This window comes from Arachis duranensis, chromosome 2 (genome assembly GCF_000817695.3).
Source record: "Arachis duranensis cultivar V14167 chromosome 2, aradu.V14167.gnm2.J7QH, whole genome shotgun sequence".
NCBI classification, from domain to species: Eukaryota; Viridiplantae; Streptophyta; class Magnoliopsida; order Fabales; family Fabaceae; genus Arachis; species Arachis duranensis.
Genome location: NC_029773.3, coordinates 91,029,832 through 91,047,471, shown reverse-complemented (window position 1 = coordinate 91,047,471; position 17,640 = coordinate 91,029,832). Strand labels below are relative to the sequence as shown.

Genomic DNA, 17,640 nt, shown 5'->3' with positions numbered 1-17,640 from the left:
ATATTGGAGGCAAGAAACAATCAACCAAAGTTGTAAAAATTCTAATTAATAATTATTAATTTTAAATTTTTTAAAATTAAAATTTGAATATTCAAATACATTTAAATTCAAATAATAAGAATTAGGCAAATAAAACAACAGTAACATCTCCTAAGTGTCTCCATCTCTCTCATCAATCACGAGATCTCCACATCACAGCTTCTGAAGTGCCTTGGCTCCTGCCGCGCACACCGTCGCATCGGCGCCTTCACAGTGCGCCGCACACATCGCCACTCTCCCATCACACCGCTGTCTCATCGCACTGCATTCGCATCCATGCCGCTCACATCCGCATCCTCGCCGCTCGTATTCCCAGGCCAAGCCAGCGTTTGCGCCGCCGCAGCTTCCACTTCGATGATTCACTGGACAGTGCCGATGCCTTCCGCAACTAATCTCCATCGCCGCAACACGCGTTTTGTATGCACAGTTTTCTCCTCCGCAGGACTACCGTGGCACCGTCTACCATTGCGCGCTTCCTCTATCTCATTTTCACATTCTCAATTCGATCAAAGATACTTCCACTAGAAGATACATGTATAAGGAGACACATGTAGGAAACACGTCCACAAAAATATTTCCATTAGACACAGTCATAAAAAAGACACGGCCCAATTAAAAAAACACTTTCATTAGAAGTCCGGTGCAGCATGTGTGGAGGCCGAACAGCGACAACGGTGAACCTCCTGTGGAGCGGCAACGGTGGCGCTAGGCACTATGGTGGTAAAAAAAGTAGGAGAAAGTGGTAAAATGTAATTCTAAAATATGGTGAATTTGAATAATTGAGGTATATTTTTTTTTGTTTGATGAGCTTTAAAGTCTAACCATATTTTTTTTTTGATGGGCTTTGAAGTTTAGTCCAACAAGAGTTGACAGGAGATGGCGGAACACTTCTTGGTTAGCAAAATTGTTTTCTTTTTAATGTTGAACATGCATGGGAAAATTTTATAAAATACAATAAAACATAAATAAATAAAAATATTTATACTTTATTTTATGATAAGAGTATTAATATAATTTTATATCATTATTATTTTCTTTCTTTTCTCTTTTTTTTTCATCCAAAAAAAATCTCTCTATTCTATTTTTATTCATTTTCTCTTAATTCAAACCATAGTTGTAAAAACCGAATTAGACCGGCCGATTTGGCTGAAAAGTCGGAAATTAGATTCCTAATCGGTCTAGTCCAGTCTTTGAACCGCTTAAGAAATAAAACTGATCAAAGCCTTTGAAAATTGCCTAAAACCGGTGAAAATCGATTCAATCGAACCATTAAAGAGAAAATTCTAAAATTGATGAAGATGTAGTTCAAACCTGGGTCTTATTTGTGCTTCCAAGTTCTCCTTACTACTAAACTATGTTGTTTCTTAGTATTTTAAATACTAATTATTAATTATATAGTAAAAATGTTTAATAATTTTTTTAGATATTATTTTAATTTTATACTCACTTATATTTAAATTAATTATATTTTTATTATTCATAATTATTGATATAAATATAAATATTATTGAACATGTACAAATATATAAGTATATAATAAAATTAAAAATTTTTTATTATGAAAAAATACTAAAATTTTATATACTTATTTAATAATAACTAGATTATAACTTGTGGATTATAATTTGTTGAAATTTGACTGTTTTTAAAATATTAGTGAGGAGATATATTTTTTAAATTTTAATTTTAGGTTTTAGAATTTGGACTATTTTATATTTTTTATTTACGTAGGACCGATTTTATCAGTTTAACCAATAACTCATCGATTGAACTAATAAACCAATAACCTAACCGATTCGATTACCGATTCTATTCTAACAACTATTATCCAAACAACAGAAAATAACTCCACTTTTTCTTTTATTTTCTTTTTTCTCATTTTTTTTTCTATCATTTTCTTTTTTATATCCAAACAAAGCGTAGAAGAGAAGATCTATATTAGCTTCAGTAGAAATAAGTGTCACGTTTCACAAAACTTCAGCAATTTGTAAGTTAATTGGTAATCTTTCTTTCTGCAACTCAACCAAAACTAGTTAGGACTGTTTATGGTGCAAGAAACTGCTTGTGCACAAGGGTTAGTCACATACACAAGGGTTCATTTGTTCCTTACAATCTCTGCATAGATAAAGTGAGTTTTCAACAAAATAAGCGAGTCTATGGTCCATATCCTAGTTCACCATCCAAATCTCTCTCTTCAAAACCTTCTTCAACTTTCACCAATTCACTTCTTGCCGTTTCAAGATCAATTTCAACTGCAGCAACCATTGCCTTCAGCTTCTTCATTTCCATCTCCAGCGCAGCCACATTCTCCTTCACACGCTTCACCTTAGTGCATCTGTCCATGTAAAATTTCATACCTAAGGCAGATTGAACATGTGGCTCGAGCCAAGTTAAATCGAATCTAAACGTCTCGAGTTCCTCCCATAAGATTTGAAGATGGCTACAAGCCTCTTCATCCATATCTCTCACCTTTTTAGTCTTGAGGAAATGCAGAACTCTTCCCAAAGCCGCGAATGCCCATTCGCTAAACCTTCGACTTCTCTTCTTCTGGCATTCAATAACCGAGGGATGCTTTGCACATACTTCGTCAAGAAGTGGAACAAACGATTTTTCTATTTTCCCTAATCCCCTGAAATCAACAAGCTCGTCAATTGAGATTGTACACATGTCCATAGATGAAGGATTATCAGCATGTTCAATAGGCTTGGCAGGAACTTGCACAGAAGCTGGTGGTGCAGCTTCATCAACTTTTTTCTTGAGTTCTTGGTTGCTGACGGAAATCTTGGCTTCAATTATACAAGTGTCGTCCACAATAAACCCCTTGCTATGATCATAAAAGTCAGCTAAAGGTATAAATAATGTGTAGCCCCAGTCACTCTCTCTGGCATTGAATGTATGTTGAGCTTCTGGAAAATCCATATATACATATCAAGAGTCAACTTATTGTAAAGATAGAACATTCCTTAACACCAAACTAGTATTGTAGATTAGTTAGAAGTTAGAACTTGGAACTCCTAATGAATTAGAAAATAGCAATGCTGTGGTCATACAGTTGGAGTGGTTTTGAGAACTTGTAAAATTGGTATGTATCTAACGAAACTTGTAAAGAAAGTAATCTATATAATAAGAATCACGAGAAGACTATGCATATCATAAGATACATGACCCATATGTAGAAATGAGTGCATAGGCTTAAGTAGTCAAAACAAAAAATATCTAAATCCGAACAAAGCATAAGGGCATGAGAGCAGGGGAGAGGGACATATGAAAGTTACCTTTTGCTTTTGTCAATTTGCTATCAATCTGATTAATCAGAACCAACTGGAATTTGGAAAATCTGGTCCATCCATTTGGCAGAGTAACAGCATCACTAACTTTCAAATAAATTGACAAGTAATCCACCTTGTTTCCTTTTGGAAACATAACCTTGTTTCCTTTCGGAAACATAAGAATCCGCCTAAAATCCAAGTCCAAAACATGTTAAAGAGCACGCGTCAAAGTTCATGTCAACTAATGAGGTATCACGCATATGTAAACTAGAATTAGTTCAAGTACCATGAATGGCCACCAATGAAGAATTCCTGAGAGTAAATCTTCTTGGTGTTCAACTTAGATAAGTCCTTAATAGTCCATTTGAATGTCTCAAACGTTTCACCAATTTTTTTCTGATTCTCCATTTCACACCACCGCTAGGGAAAAAAAAAGGACAAAAAAGAAAGAAAAAGAAAACTCAAATCAATTGAATTCGATAAATATTACAACAAGAAATAAATAAGTACACCTTCTTCAACTGTAAAATTACAAAAGCTTCACATTATTTATTATTACCCCGCGAGTGGGCTAAGTCGAATTTGATAAGGATTTGGGTATAAGAAATCACAAAGAAATTGAATAAAAAAACGAAGAAGGAAAAAATGCTGGCAATATCAGAATACATAAATGAAATGAGCTCCAATTATCCAAAAAACAGAGATTCAAGTGACATTAAGGAAACGGTGTAACCCCAAATGGTTCTCATATAAAGGTAGCTTCAAGTAACACTCAAGTTCCCACAACAGCAACAGTTACAAGAAAGAAAGAGTTTTTTTTTTTTTTTTTTTTTTTTTTTTGGAGAAAGAAAGAAACTTCTCATTCATGGTCTGATACTTTGATGATTCAACGTTACATTTCAACAGCTGCCCAATAATTCTTACAAAATAACTGAAATATTATTATAAAATAGCAGCGGGTAAGTGAATTCTTGTTGATTTTGATTGTTATAAAATGATTAATATTTGACATTTTATATTTATGAGAAATAAGAAATGAGGAAACTATTTATATCAGGGGTGAGCACGGGTAGCGGGTACCCGATTACCTATCCGAACCCAAACTGAACTAATTAAATTGGTCCTGGAATCAACGGGTAATCGGGTTCAACTCAAACCAAACCGATGGTCTTTGTTAGTAATTGGTTCGGGTATTGGTTCGGGGGTGCGGAACCCGAACTAACCTGTGAATCCGATCATATATTAATTAAATAAAAAAATAAAAAATATATATATGACTTTTCCATTAGACAATGATTATTCACTATTAATATGTTTGGATTTTAATAAGTTTAGTTTTTAATGTATGTGGTGTTTAACATGTTTGAATTATTTCTATTGATGTTACATGTTTATTGTACTTGTTGAATTTTTAAGATAAAAATTTTGTTTTTTTTATGAATTTCAAAGTCATCATGTATCTAATTACCCGAACCAAACCAATTCGTTCTTAATCAGTTTAATTTGGTTTAAGTACATGTATAAAAAAATATAAATCCAAACCAAATCGAATCAATTATATTTTGATCGGTTCAATTCTAATTTTACTATAAACCAAAACCAAACCGACCCGTGCTCACCTCTAATTTATATCAAAGAATAGAGATAATACGTACCAAGTTTAGATAGACGCAGAGTTTAGAATGTTGAAATCATATTCATACTTTTATATATAAAACGTAGGAGCAAATTGGTCCAAAGATTCATTCTTAGTTATGATGATACAGTGGTATCGATGTCTAATTTAATTGGTTGCACAGTAATCAGTATCTTTTTTATGTTGAACATGCATGGAAAAATGTTAAGAGTAATAATAATTCTTCTTGTTTTATACTTTAAAGTTCATGTTAATAATAATAAATAATTATACTAACTTCTCCTAATATTAGGTGATATAGTACACAAACACTTAGATTTTTCTTACCTACAGTAACCTCCCTAAAAAGAAGAGATTAATATTAGCTTCAGTAGAAATAAGAGTCACGTTTCACAAAATTACAGCAATGTGTTAGTTAATTTAATTGGTAATCTTCTTTCTTTGTGCAATTCAACCAAACTAGTTAGGACTGTTTTCTTGCACAAGGATTCATTTGTCCTTACAATATCTGCATAGATTAAGTGAAATTTCAACAAAATAAGTGAGTCTATGGTCCATATCCTAGTTCACCATCCAAATCTCTCTCTTCAAAACCTTCTTCAACTTTCACCAATTCTCTTCTTGCCATTTCAAGATCAACTTCTACGTAAGCAACCATTGCCTTCAGCTTCTTCATTTCCATCTCCAGAGCAGCCACATTCTCCTTCACACTTCTCACCTTAGCGGATCTTTCCATGTAATTTTTCATATCTAAGGCAGATTGAACATGTGGCTCCAGCCAAGTTAAATTGAATCTAAACGTCTCGAGTTCCTCCCATAAGATTTGAAGATGGCTACAAGCCTCTTCATCCATATCTCTTGCCTTTTTAGTCTTGAGGAAATGCAGAACTCTTCCCAAAGCCGTGAATGCCCATTCGGTAAACCTTCGACTTCTCTTCTTCTGGCATCCAATAACTGACGGATGCTTTGCACATACTTCGTCTAGAAGAGGAACAAACGCTTTTTCTATTTTCCCTAAACCCCTGAAATCAACAAGCTCATCAATTGGGATTGCAGATATGTCCATAGGTAAAGGATTATCAGCATGTTCAATAGGCTTAGCAGGAACTTGCATAGAAACTGGTGGAGCAGCTTCATCAACCTTTTTCTCAAGTTCTGGGTGGCTGATGGAAATCCTAGCTTCAATTATACAAGTGCCATTCACAATAAACCCCTCGTTAAAAACATAAAGGTCAACTAAAGGTATAAACGATGTGAATCCCCAGTCACTCTCTCTGGCATTGAATGTGTGTTGAGTTTCTGGAAAATTCATATATACATATCAAGAGTCAACTTTTTATAAGATAGGACATACATTAACACCATGCTAGTATTGTAGATAAGATAGAACTCATATATTACTTAATGAATTAGAAAATAGCAATGTTGTTTTCACACAATTGGAGTGGTTTTGAACTTGTGAAATTTGTATGTATCTAACAAAACTCGATAAAATAGTATATTTAGATCTTCGAAAGTGAGGAAATTGGTAAAGTGATAAAGTAAGGAGTTAATCACTATTGAATTTGTAACTCCTATCATATGTGAGATATGCACTATCTTAATTTAAAAGTAATTAATTCCGCACTTTATCATTTTACCAATACTCTCCCCATAAAGGATCTTGATCCAAAAAAGTAATCTATATAATTAGAATCACCAGAAGACTATGCATATAGTAAGACTAAGATACATGACCCATATGCTCATTCTTTATCATCAATGACCATGAATTCAAAAAAGGTAGAAATGAAAGCTTAAGTTTAAGTAGTCAAAACCAAAAATCTAAAACCCAATCAAAACACAGACTTTACAAGAAATTGTTAAGAAACACAATTTTCATTCATGAAAAACATAACACAGCTAAAAGAAGCAACAAAGAAAAGAACAGGAAAACACATACAGGACAGGGGAGAGGTAAATACGAAAGATACCTTTTATCTGTGTCAATTTGTCATTGACCTGATTAATTAGAACCAACTTAAACTTGGAAAATCTGGTCTCTACATCAGCCAAAGTACCAGCATCTAAATAAATTGACAAGTAATCCACCTTGTTTCCCTTTGGATACATAAGAATCCGCCTAAAATCAAAGTCCAAAACATGTTAAAACTTAAAACGCACTTGTCAAACGGTCATGTCAACTAATCAAGTATCATACATATATAGTAAACAAGAATTAATTCAATTACCATGAATGACCACCAATGTAGAAGTTCTGAGAGTAAATCTTCTTGGATTTCAACTTATAGAAGTCCTTAATGGTCCATTTGAACGTCTCAAACGTTTCTCCAATCTTTTCTTGATTCTCCATTTGATACTACCACTAAAAATAATAATTAAAAAAAAACTAAAATCAATTGAATTTGATATAATATAACAGCAAATCAACAATTACCCCAACCCCCAACCAAACATACCCTTAGTGGAATAACTTTTATTTTTTTTTTCAAATCTTTTTATTAAACCACCGTGGTAAAAAGTTTGGTCTTTCTCACCATGAACCCTGACTTTGCACTTAACTCACTTCCCTTAAGCTAACTCCTACTGTGTGTACCTAAATAGTGTTCACACAACAGCAACAGTCACGAGGAAGAAAAACACTTTTTTTTTTTTCAAAGAATGAAGGAGGAAAATTCGTAATGAATTTGGATTCTCTAAAGTTTAAATTTTACTTTAGAGAATAAAGTGTGATTCTTTTACTTTTAAATGATGTCTCTTTTATATTTATTCTTGGTCCCACATATGAAATAAATGATGAGATATCATATTTTACTCTCTAAAATAAAATTCAAACTTTAGAAGATCAAAATCCATTCGTCACCAAAAGCAACATACCTTTGAAAAGAGAGAGAGAATAGGTATGAAATTATGAATCTGATGACAGCAACACTTTCGGGACCAAATTCCATTAGTTAACTTTTTTTAACAAATCCATTAGTTTAACTAATAATTAGGATTGGATCTTCAATTAAGTTCATTAGCCATTCTTGTTGAAAATTCAACAAAAGATTCAAATAAGAACCTATCTAACAGGAATCACTAAAAATAATTATTTTATAATATGTGTGATTAAATAAATAATACTACAGATATTGCAGAAAATAATATAATGGCAGAAATTAAATAATTAAATATCAGAATTTTATTATAAAAATAATTCTAAAAAAAGATAAAAAACTTATTCAATAAAATCTTTCACTATCAAATGGGTATAAAATCAGTTTTTTTAGTAGTATTATAGTACCTCAACAATCAACAATATATTTTATCAAAATTAGTGAAATTAACATAAATTCTCCACAAAGTGGTAACTCAACTTAAATAAAAAGTTATATCTTAATATTTATCTCTACGCCAAAAATAATATACTAAAACTTCATAAAAAATTAAAAAGTTATATCTTAATGTTTATCTCTACGCAAAAAATAATATACTAAAACTTCATCAAAAATAAAATAAGTTTACCAATTTAATGTCTGCAATATTGAACTGCTCTCTTCCCCCAAATTTCTTCTTTGCTTTGACGATGAACTTCCTCACTCTCTTGTTTTCTTTGTTAAAAAATAAGCGGCTTATTTCTCTCTCTCCCTTTCCATGGCTATATGCTACTTTTCCTTTTATTTATTTTTTTCGTTTATAAAGTTAAATATGAAATAATAAATTTACCTATAAAAAAGTAATACTCTTCTATAAAAAAATTTATAAAGAACGTGTAAGAAAGAAGAAAAAAAGAACGTACACAAGAGAGAAGGAAAAACGTGCAAATAAATAAAAAATTGATAAAATAATTACTTTATAAAGTAGGTAGGAAATTAAAAAAATTTTAGTATTTAAAATTTAAATTAATTTTAATTAGCAACATATTTAACTAGAAGTTAGAAATATGTTTTAACTAAAATTTAATTAAATAATATTTAAATTTAAATGCTGAGTGAAAAGTGAAAACTGAATTTTAAAGGACATATAGCATTTTTTATTTTAATATTCAAAAGCTAAAATTATGATCATGGCTTTGTTCAACAATAAAAGCGGAAGAAAAATTATTATGAGTTTATTAATATTTTAAAATACAATCTCATGTTTAAGGATTAATTAATCACTAATAAGTCTTTCAAGTTTTTCTTTTATAATCTTTCATGATCAAGTGAAGTTTATGTGTCGTCTATTAAAGGTCTCGTTTAAATCTCGGTTATAACATAAAAAAATTGATTTATTCACATGAAAATATTAAAAATGAATAAATATAAAAAAAGTTTAAACATTCAACAAGATTAGTTTAGCTGAATCAAATATGACAAATTATCATATTAATTTTAAAACAAAGGTTACAAAAAAACCTAACTAAAAAAAAGAGGCATATATATGTAAAAGATCACAGAAGGAGTAAATATAATAATCATTTAGGATCCAAGATAACTCAATTGACACTAAAATAATTAATCAGTTAGATACAAAAATTATTAACCAATATTTTTAATTAAAGACATTCTACACAAAAGTGAAACCAACCTAGCTAGGTAGGTCTTCAATATCCCAACACATCATTTAAGTCTCTTTCTTCAAAACCTTGTTGAGCTTTAACCAATTCTTCTCTCGCCACTTTAAGATCAACTTCTAGAGCTGCCACATTCTCCTTCATTTTTTCCACATGCATAGCTCTCTCCTTATAATTCCTCATACCCAAAGCACACTTAACATGAGGCTCCAACCAAGCCAAATCATCAAAACCAAAAGCCTTTTCTTCTTTCCATAAAAGTTGTAGTTCCTTGCAAGCTTCATCATTCATATCCTTCACCTTCTTAGTCTTAAGAAAATGTAACACTGTTCCCAATGCAATGAATCCCCACTTGGTGAACATAGAACTATGATTTTTGTTCTTATGACATTCAATGACTGATGGATGCTTGTGGCAAGCTTCCTCTGCCAATTGAACAAAACCCTTTTCCTTTGTGTTATCTAACTCTTCATAAACATGAAAACATGGTTTTGAGGAATCATCAATAATAGTGTTACTAGTTCCATCATCTAATTGGTTATGATGATGTGGTGATTCCTTCACGAAGAATTCGGCAACAATGATCAAATCATCATCCAGAGTAAGTTGTAGTTGAGCCAAAGAAATGTTCCAACTGAAAACATATTCTGCATCATGAGCATCTCCATTGAATCGCACTTGTCCATCTTGCAAGCAATTGTATGTGTCAAAAGAAAAACCATATATATGATGATAATAAATGTATTGAGCAAGTTGTATTCATAAAATGTATTGAGTCAACTATATACACGTATTACAATTTTTTATAAATGTTTGAGTAAATTTGACTAATTAAAAATTGGAGCTAATAGTAAAACAATCTTAAATCTTAATCTACATGATTAATTTATTTTATTTTATTTTATTTTATTCAATTTCAAATTATATTTGAGACATTTGTGTTGATTAACTCAAATAACTTAAACAAGCTTAGTTCAATTGTGAACCATTCTTCTAATAAAAAGCATAGATACCTATTGATTTTGTGAGTGTGTTAATCCTCTTATTAACAAGAGACAACTTGAAATTTGCAGTGAAGCTGTGTCCTTAAATCAAATCCGGAGGATAATCAAACTCAGTAAACATGTATAATCAAACTCAAATTATAATCAAACTTAGTAAATTTTTTGTTGTTTACTTTGAAGCCTTATGCCTATGTTGCTACTACACTCTCTGTTATATTTCTTAATTAAATTAAACTATGGTGCTTCTTTACTTTCCCTTATTTGATTCATGAATATGTTAATTAGATTGATGATTAAAGAATAAATTTGATTTTTAATTTTAAAATTAAGACTAGATTGGATATATGTTTAAATTCAGGACAAAACTTATAATTAGATGGGAGAGTCAGTTATCCTTTTTGGTATGGGTATATGAACGCTCATAGGGTAGATAATGAACTAGCTCATGACTACAAGTGTGACACAGCGGTAAGATCTTGCTCGAAGTAAAAAAACACACTATCCATTTAATTTCGTCATAATAACATCACAATAAGGCAATGAAAAAGGACCGAATGAGAGAAAGAAAGAGTAATAATAGAAAAAAGGTGAACTAGATGATAATGATAATAGCTAGAAATAAGTGAAGAGATGAGATAGAAGAGTTTGTGTGTTTATTATGTAGTTGTTTTTGACGGGTAAATAGGTAGCAATTTATTCATGAAAGGATCTAGGCGATCCAAACGTGCTAGGTTATATATGTGTTGAGGCACATCTTTCATTCATACTATATTTGAATTGGTAAGAGATATATTTGCCGATTTATGAGCTACTCTTTTACTATTTCTCTTAATATATACAAATTTTACTGAACTAGAACTAGATATTAGATGCAAACAATCAATCCATCTATCTCCATGCACAAGGCAAGATTCAAACCCTCGACACTTGCTTAAACGGACTAGTGAGCTAACCACTAGACCAACTCAACTTGGTTAACTATATATAGTTTATATGGCCTAAATTTGCTTTTCTTACTTTTATATAATTATAGGTGTCCAACAGGTAGGAAAAAGAATTACTAAAATTGAAAGAATAAATTAAACATGTAAAATATAAAATTGTAACATAATTTAAATGGTAAAATTATTTGACTTAGTAGAAATTTTTAAAATCAATTAACTGATTTAAAATGATGATATTTTAAGAATTAAATCAAAATTTTACTTTATCCAATCAACTATATATTGATATTGAAAGATTTTAAGAATTAAATCGAAATTTTACTTTATCCAATCAACTATATATTGACAGTAATATGAAATGTAAGATATGTTCTTGTTGGCATTCAACTGATTAAGTAGACTTAACTTGAGATTTGCAGTTTTGTTCAGCTACACACAGTTATAAAGTAGCACTTTGACAAATAAAAAGAAAAAAGAATAGAAATCTAAGGAGCTATGGCCTCTATTTCCACATGGCATGTGTAAGGTTTGAAGTACACCAATAAATATTACCAAAAAATATAGATAGATTCTAATATAATCTCAGCTAGCAAACCAAAATAGAAGTCTTATTTGGCAGTCATCTTAATTAGAGTATTCCACATCCTAGTTCATCATCCAATTCTCTCTTTACAAACCTTTTTTCAGCCATTGCCAATTCCTTTCTTGCTCTTTCAAGATCTGTCTCTGCTAAAATCATTTCTTCTTTCAGGTTCCTCCTCTTAACCTCTAGAGCAACTACACTACCCTTCAGCCTTTTCACATTCATCAATCTCTCTGCATAATTTTTCATACTCAATGCAGATTCAACATGGGGCTTCAGCCAACTCAAATCATCAAACTTAACCATCTCAAGCTCCTCCCACAAATCTTGAAGCTCCTTACATGCATCTTCATTCATGTCTTTCACCTTTTTTGTCTTTAGAAACTGCAACACTTTCCCTAGAGTTGTGAATGACCATTCTGTGAACTTCTGGCTCCGTTTTCTCTTTCTATAGCTTTCAATAATGGAAGGATGCTTCAAACATGCTTCCTCCAGCAGATTAACATGGTCTTTTTCTATTTGGCATAGACCCTTGAAATTGATCAACTCATCACATGTTGATGAGCACATTTCCTTAGGCAAGTGATCAACATTAGTATCTTCGTGTCCTGAATTCTCGACAGAAACCTCAGCAACAATTATGCATGTGTCCTTCACAAGAAACCCTTCACTAGGGTCACAAAATTCAGCTAAAGACACAAAGGATGGGAAACCATAGGCACCAACCACTCCTGTGCTGTTGTGCTTGTAGGTATGCACACCCACTAGCAAAAGCAAAATAGATTGGAATTAAAATAAAAACAAGAGAATTGAGTGAAAAATGCTCCATCTACTAAATCCTTCATAACATGATCATTCATCTATGAAAAATTGTCAAAAATCATCCAAAAAAGCAGCACTATGACATGCATGAAATTGCTAGAAAATAAAAGTTTTCATCAACAAGACAAATGATACTGATAAGACTCAATTAAAAGCTTTATATATGTAAACTTCACAATAAAGAGAATGCAGAAATTGAAATAGTAGTGTCAGAAGTACCATGTGTTATGGTGTCATCAGAATAGAGCTGATTAATTAGAGACATCTTAATGTTAGCAGTTTTGCTCCAACCAGCAGGAAAATTAGCATTATCACCAACAGACAAATAGATTGACAAGCAGTTTACTTTATTTCCTTTTGGATGTATACGAATCCGCCTAAAAATCAAATCCAAAGCATATATACGTTACGTTGGTACAACGAGTTTAGGAAAAGAAAAGAAGAATAATTTAGAAAAGTATCATATTGATTTCTTCACTTGATTACAAGGTTCTTACCAATATGTACACCAAAAGTACGTTAATGAATACACTAATTATAGAATAATATTCTAATAAATTACATTGATTTTTTTTTCTGATTCTCTTTGATATTTTCTGATTTTATTCCTTAATAATAATATTCTAATAATATATATATATAACAAATAAAACAATGTACCAAAGAGAATACCTATTAGTGAATAATTGCAAAATACATATATAGGAGTTGGTTGCAAGCAAGTACCATGGATGCTTGCCAGTGAAGAAGGTCTCGGAGTAGAGCTTGTCGCACTTCAATTTAGAGAAGTTCTTGATGGTCCATGTGTACTTTGAGGTGATAGTTGTTTTTTCTTCTTCCCTCAATTCTTTTTTACCCTTCTTAAGGCTGTCGACCACTTTTTTCTTTTCATTTTGCTCTTTTTCCGCTTTAGTAGCCTCTTTTACAACCCTTTTCTTTGGCCGAACTGGTCGTTTAAGCACAGGTTGCTCTTCCTTTGACTTAACCAGCCCCTATAACACATGCATAATTAGTAAACATTCATTCGTTATGGATAGAAAATAAAATTTTATTGAACGGATAATGTAAGTACCGATGAACTTTTTCTTTCTAATGCTATTTGGGCAGAAAGAAGTTCCTTTGTCCAATGGGAAAGCCAAGGCGGTTGTGGTTCTTTCTCAAAATCAAAGGGTCCATATTTTTGCTTATGGAAGTATAATATCTGAATTCAATTAATCAAAATTATATTATAATCAAACATACTTTAGATAATCGTCAAAGAAAAAATTAGTTTAAATGAAAAATACCTGAAGCACATATATGCACCCATTCAAAGTTAACACCAATCCTTTTTTATATTTGTTAGCTCCATCAATAAGGCCATCAACAATGCATCTAATCCAACAGTACTTCATTGGATTATCAACATCAATTATAAATGGAAAAATTTTATCCCGAGTCATTGTTGTATTTATTGGTAACAAAAATGTTATCAATGCATACAACAAAAAAGCTATCCTAAATGTGGGACCCCCTTCTGGATTTTCTAGCATGGTTTGTTTCAAAGCATTTGGACTTTTATTCTTGAACTCTGAAAGTATGGACTCATACTCTTTTGTTACCTCCTTGAATGGGTCACCTGTTTTAAAGAAAATAATGAAAAAAACATGATTATAATCAAACTCGGTAAACATGTATAATCAAACTCATCGAATAATCAAACTCAGCATACATGTATAATCAAACTCAAAGTAAAATCAAACTTAGTAAACATGTATAATCAAATTCAGTAAATATGTATAATCAAACTCAGAGTATAATCAAACTCAGTAGACAACATGATAATCAAACTCAGCATAACACGATATTTTTAACATCAATAGCTTCAATATGTAAAAATTTTATCAAGCAAGTCATCAGTAATACAAGATTTAGATTCAATATATAGTTATACTCCTATACGAATCAAGTGATATTAAAACATGTTGATTTTATACAGTCAATCCTAATTAATGAAACCAAAGGATCTTAAAGTAATTTTAATTATTACCGAATGCAGGCATTCCAAAGACAGCTGCAACTGATTTCCAGGTAACATCTACTTTTCCTATTGGAGTGTGAAGATGAAATTTGTCGGGATCATAGGCGTTTGCAAGGGCCAAAATCAAATCATGGTTTAAATTCCCCTTGAGAATACCCAAGAGGGATCCAAAACCCATTGCTCGGACCTCATTGCGTTGCGCATCATTCAAATGATCAGAAGAAAGTGTCGCTAACAAGTTTGGTGCACATCTCGTGTCAACATAGCACTACATTAATAAAAACACTCATCATATTCAAATCAAATCATAGATATTAATTAATGGCGTGCTTAGTTTCAATTCAAATTACCAACTTGCAATTAGTTAAAATGATAAACGTTTCAGTAAGGCAATAATGTACCATCCATATGAATAACATTGTAATCGAACTATGTAGTTACTATATAAAATGAAAATAGTAGAATACTGAATCACCCCTTTTTCCTTCTTATTAGTTACCATTACTGCATTGACAGGGAAAAAAAAGGATCAGATCAGAGTTCCTATTAGTGACTATATATAACAAGAAGGAATGTTGTTTCTTGAATTGTGACAATCTAATTGATGATGAATTGGTTTCTAACTAAAAGGACCTGTAGATTCTTCGTGCTTCTTTATTAATTGCTAAAGTGGCAAAATAAAAGATTTGAACTCAACACTGCATTTAGTGGCTATTATTTCTAAAATTCAGAGATAATAATCAAACATTAAAATACAGCATGTGTTTGCTAAAGTGGCATTTTTTTCGTTGTGTAAACTAATATTTAGTAATGTACTCTGCATAATAAAATCAAAGCATGTAAAGACCTTATCAGATGGGAAAAAAAATCTAGCATAGAAGATAAAAAAAGATAAAAACAAAATACCTTTCTCCACTCCATCTCCTTCGAAGTTTTTTTGGATATATTTTTTTTTTCTTTGGTGTCCCTGTTTTCTGGTTCTTTTTTTACTCGTTTTGGTGCAGTCGTCTTTTGTATATTTTAAAACTAGCAAATTAAACAACCAAAATCCAATCAAATTTAAAAAGTAAAAAAAAATATACATATAATCAAATATAGCACTGAACTTGAGCATAATCAAACCCAGCAAACACATATAATCAAACACAGCAGTTAAATATAGCATTGAACCTGAATATAATCAAATTCAGTAAACATGTATAATCAAACTCATTAAAATCAAACTCAGTAAACATTTATAATCAAACACAATAGTCAAATATAGCACTGAACTTGAGCATAATCAAACTCAGCAGTTAAATATAACACTAAACCTGAATATAATCAAACTCAGTAAACATGTATAATCAAACTCAAATTATAATCAAATTTAGTAAACTTTTTGTTGTTTACTTTGAAGCCTTATGCCTATGTTGCTACTACACTCTCTGTTTTATTTCTTAATTAAATTAAACTATGTTGCTTCTTTATTTTCCCTTATTTGATTCATGAATATTTTAATTAGATTGATGATTAAAGAATAAATTTGATTTTTAATTTTAAAATTGAGACTAAATTGAATATATGTTTAAATTCAGGACAAAACTTATAATTAAATGGGAGAGTTTTGCAGTTATCGTTTCTGGTATGGGTATATGAACACTCATAGGGTAGATAATGAACTAACTCATGACTACAAGTGTGACACAGCGGTAAGGTCTTTTCTTGATTCTCCATCTGACACCACCACTAAAAATAATAATTAACAAAAAGAATTAAAATCAATTGAATTTGATATAATATAACAGCAAATCAACAATTAGGCCTTCTTTAACTGCAAAATTACAAATACTTCACTTCACTTTTACCCCAAGTCCCCAACCAAACATACCCTTAGTGGAATAACTATTTTTTTCAAATCTTTTCATTAAACCACCTCGGTAAAAAGTTTGGTCTTTCTCACCATGAACCCTGACTTTGCACTTGACTCACTTCCCCTAAGCTAACTCCTACTGTGTGTACCTAAATAGTGTTGTAAGTTATAGTGTTCTATTATAAACTAAGTCGAATTTAATGAACAAAAACAAAACTTGAGGATCACCCACGAAAGATAAGGATTTCGGGTATAAGAAATCACAGAGAAGATGAATAACAAATGAAGAATGAAGAAGTAACATTCACTATTTCCACAGCTCTCCTATAATTTTTACAAAATAACTGAAATATTATCATACAATAGTAGTAGGTAAGTGAAATCTTGGCAAATTTGATTTTTATAAAATGATCAACACTGACATTATATATTTTATAAGAATAAGAAATTACAAAATTAATGTTATATTTTAACAGAGCATGAAGGAAAAACGTACCAAGCTGAAATAAAGGCAAAGTGCAAGCAAAAAGAAAGTTGATGGATATTGAAATTCAACCTTGTATATAAAACGGAGGAGGAAATCAAACGAGTCCAAAACGTTCATTTGAGATATGATGGTACATTGGTATCGGTGTTAATCTAATTGGTTGCATATTAATCACTCTTTATTTTCGGTTGAAACATGCCTTGGAAAATGTTAAAGAAGAATAATGTTAGGTCTATTTGAAAGTAGCCATTCAAATAAAAAGCTTAATTTTTTTAAATATTTTTTAATAATTAAAATTTAACATATATAATTAATTAAAGTGTATTTTTTTATTTAGACCAAAAAAATTGATTTAACCAAAAAATCAATGAATCAAATTTTAAATAAATTTAAATTGATTTTTTTATAAAAAATTACTATAATATTTTTATTATAAAAAATAATTAA

The 17,640-nt window shown here is 30.9% G+C and overlaps 3 protein-coding genes across 3 annotated transcripts; all 3 read right to left on the bottom strand.

Moving 5' to 3' along the window:
- Positions 1-2,193: 2,193 nt before the first annotated feature.
- On the bottom strand, positions 2,194-3,716 carry LOC107476101 (MATH domain and coiled-coil domain-containing protein At3g58370-like). Its single transcript, XM_016095849.1, has 3 exons — positions 3,595-3,716; positions 3,315-3,496; positions 2,194-2,945 (listed from the first exon to the last, which is right to left on the bottom strand). The coding sequence occupies exons 1-3, from the start codon at positions 3,714-3,716 to the stop codon at positions 2,194-2,196; spliced, it is 1,056 nt and encodes a 351-aa protein (XP_015951335.1).
- A 1,775-nt stretch (positions 3,717-5,491) lies between these two features.
- LOC107476100 (MATH domain and coiled-coil domain-containing protein At3g58370-like) lies at positions 5,492-7,542 on the bottom strand. The gene is made up of 4 exons (XM_016095848.3): positions 7,482-7,542; positions 7,176-7,309; positions 6,918-7,066; positions 5,492-6,243 (listed from the first exon to the last, which is right to left on the bottom strand). The coding sequence occupies exons 2-4, from the start codon at positions 7,295-7,297 to the stop codon at positions 5,492-5,494; spliced, it is 1,023 nt and encodes a 340-aa protein (XP_015951334.1). The 5' UTR covers positions 7,298-7,309; positions 7,482-7,542.
- Positions 7,543-9,511: 1,969 nt separating this feature from the next.
- On the bottom strand, positions 9,512-15,273 carry LOC110278300 (uncharacterized). Its single transcript, XM_052257981.1, has 8 exons — positions 15,256-15,273; positions 14,864-15,122; positions 14,121-14,452; positions 13,907-14,035; positions 13,561-13,826; positions 13,054-13,211; positions 12,107-12,776; positions 9,512-10,115 (listed from the first exon to the last, which is right to left on the bottom strand). The coding sequence occupies exons 1-8, from the start codon at positions 15,271-15,273 to the stop codon at positions 9,512-9,514; spliced, it is 2,436 nt and encodes an 811-aa protein (XP_052113941.1).
- Between the last annotated feature and the right edge of the window lie 2,367 nt (positions 15,274-17,640).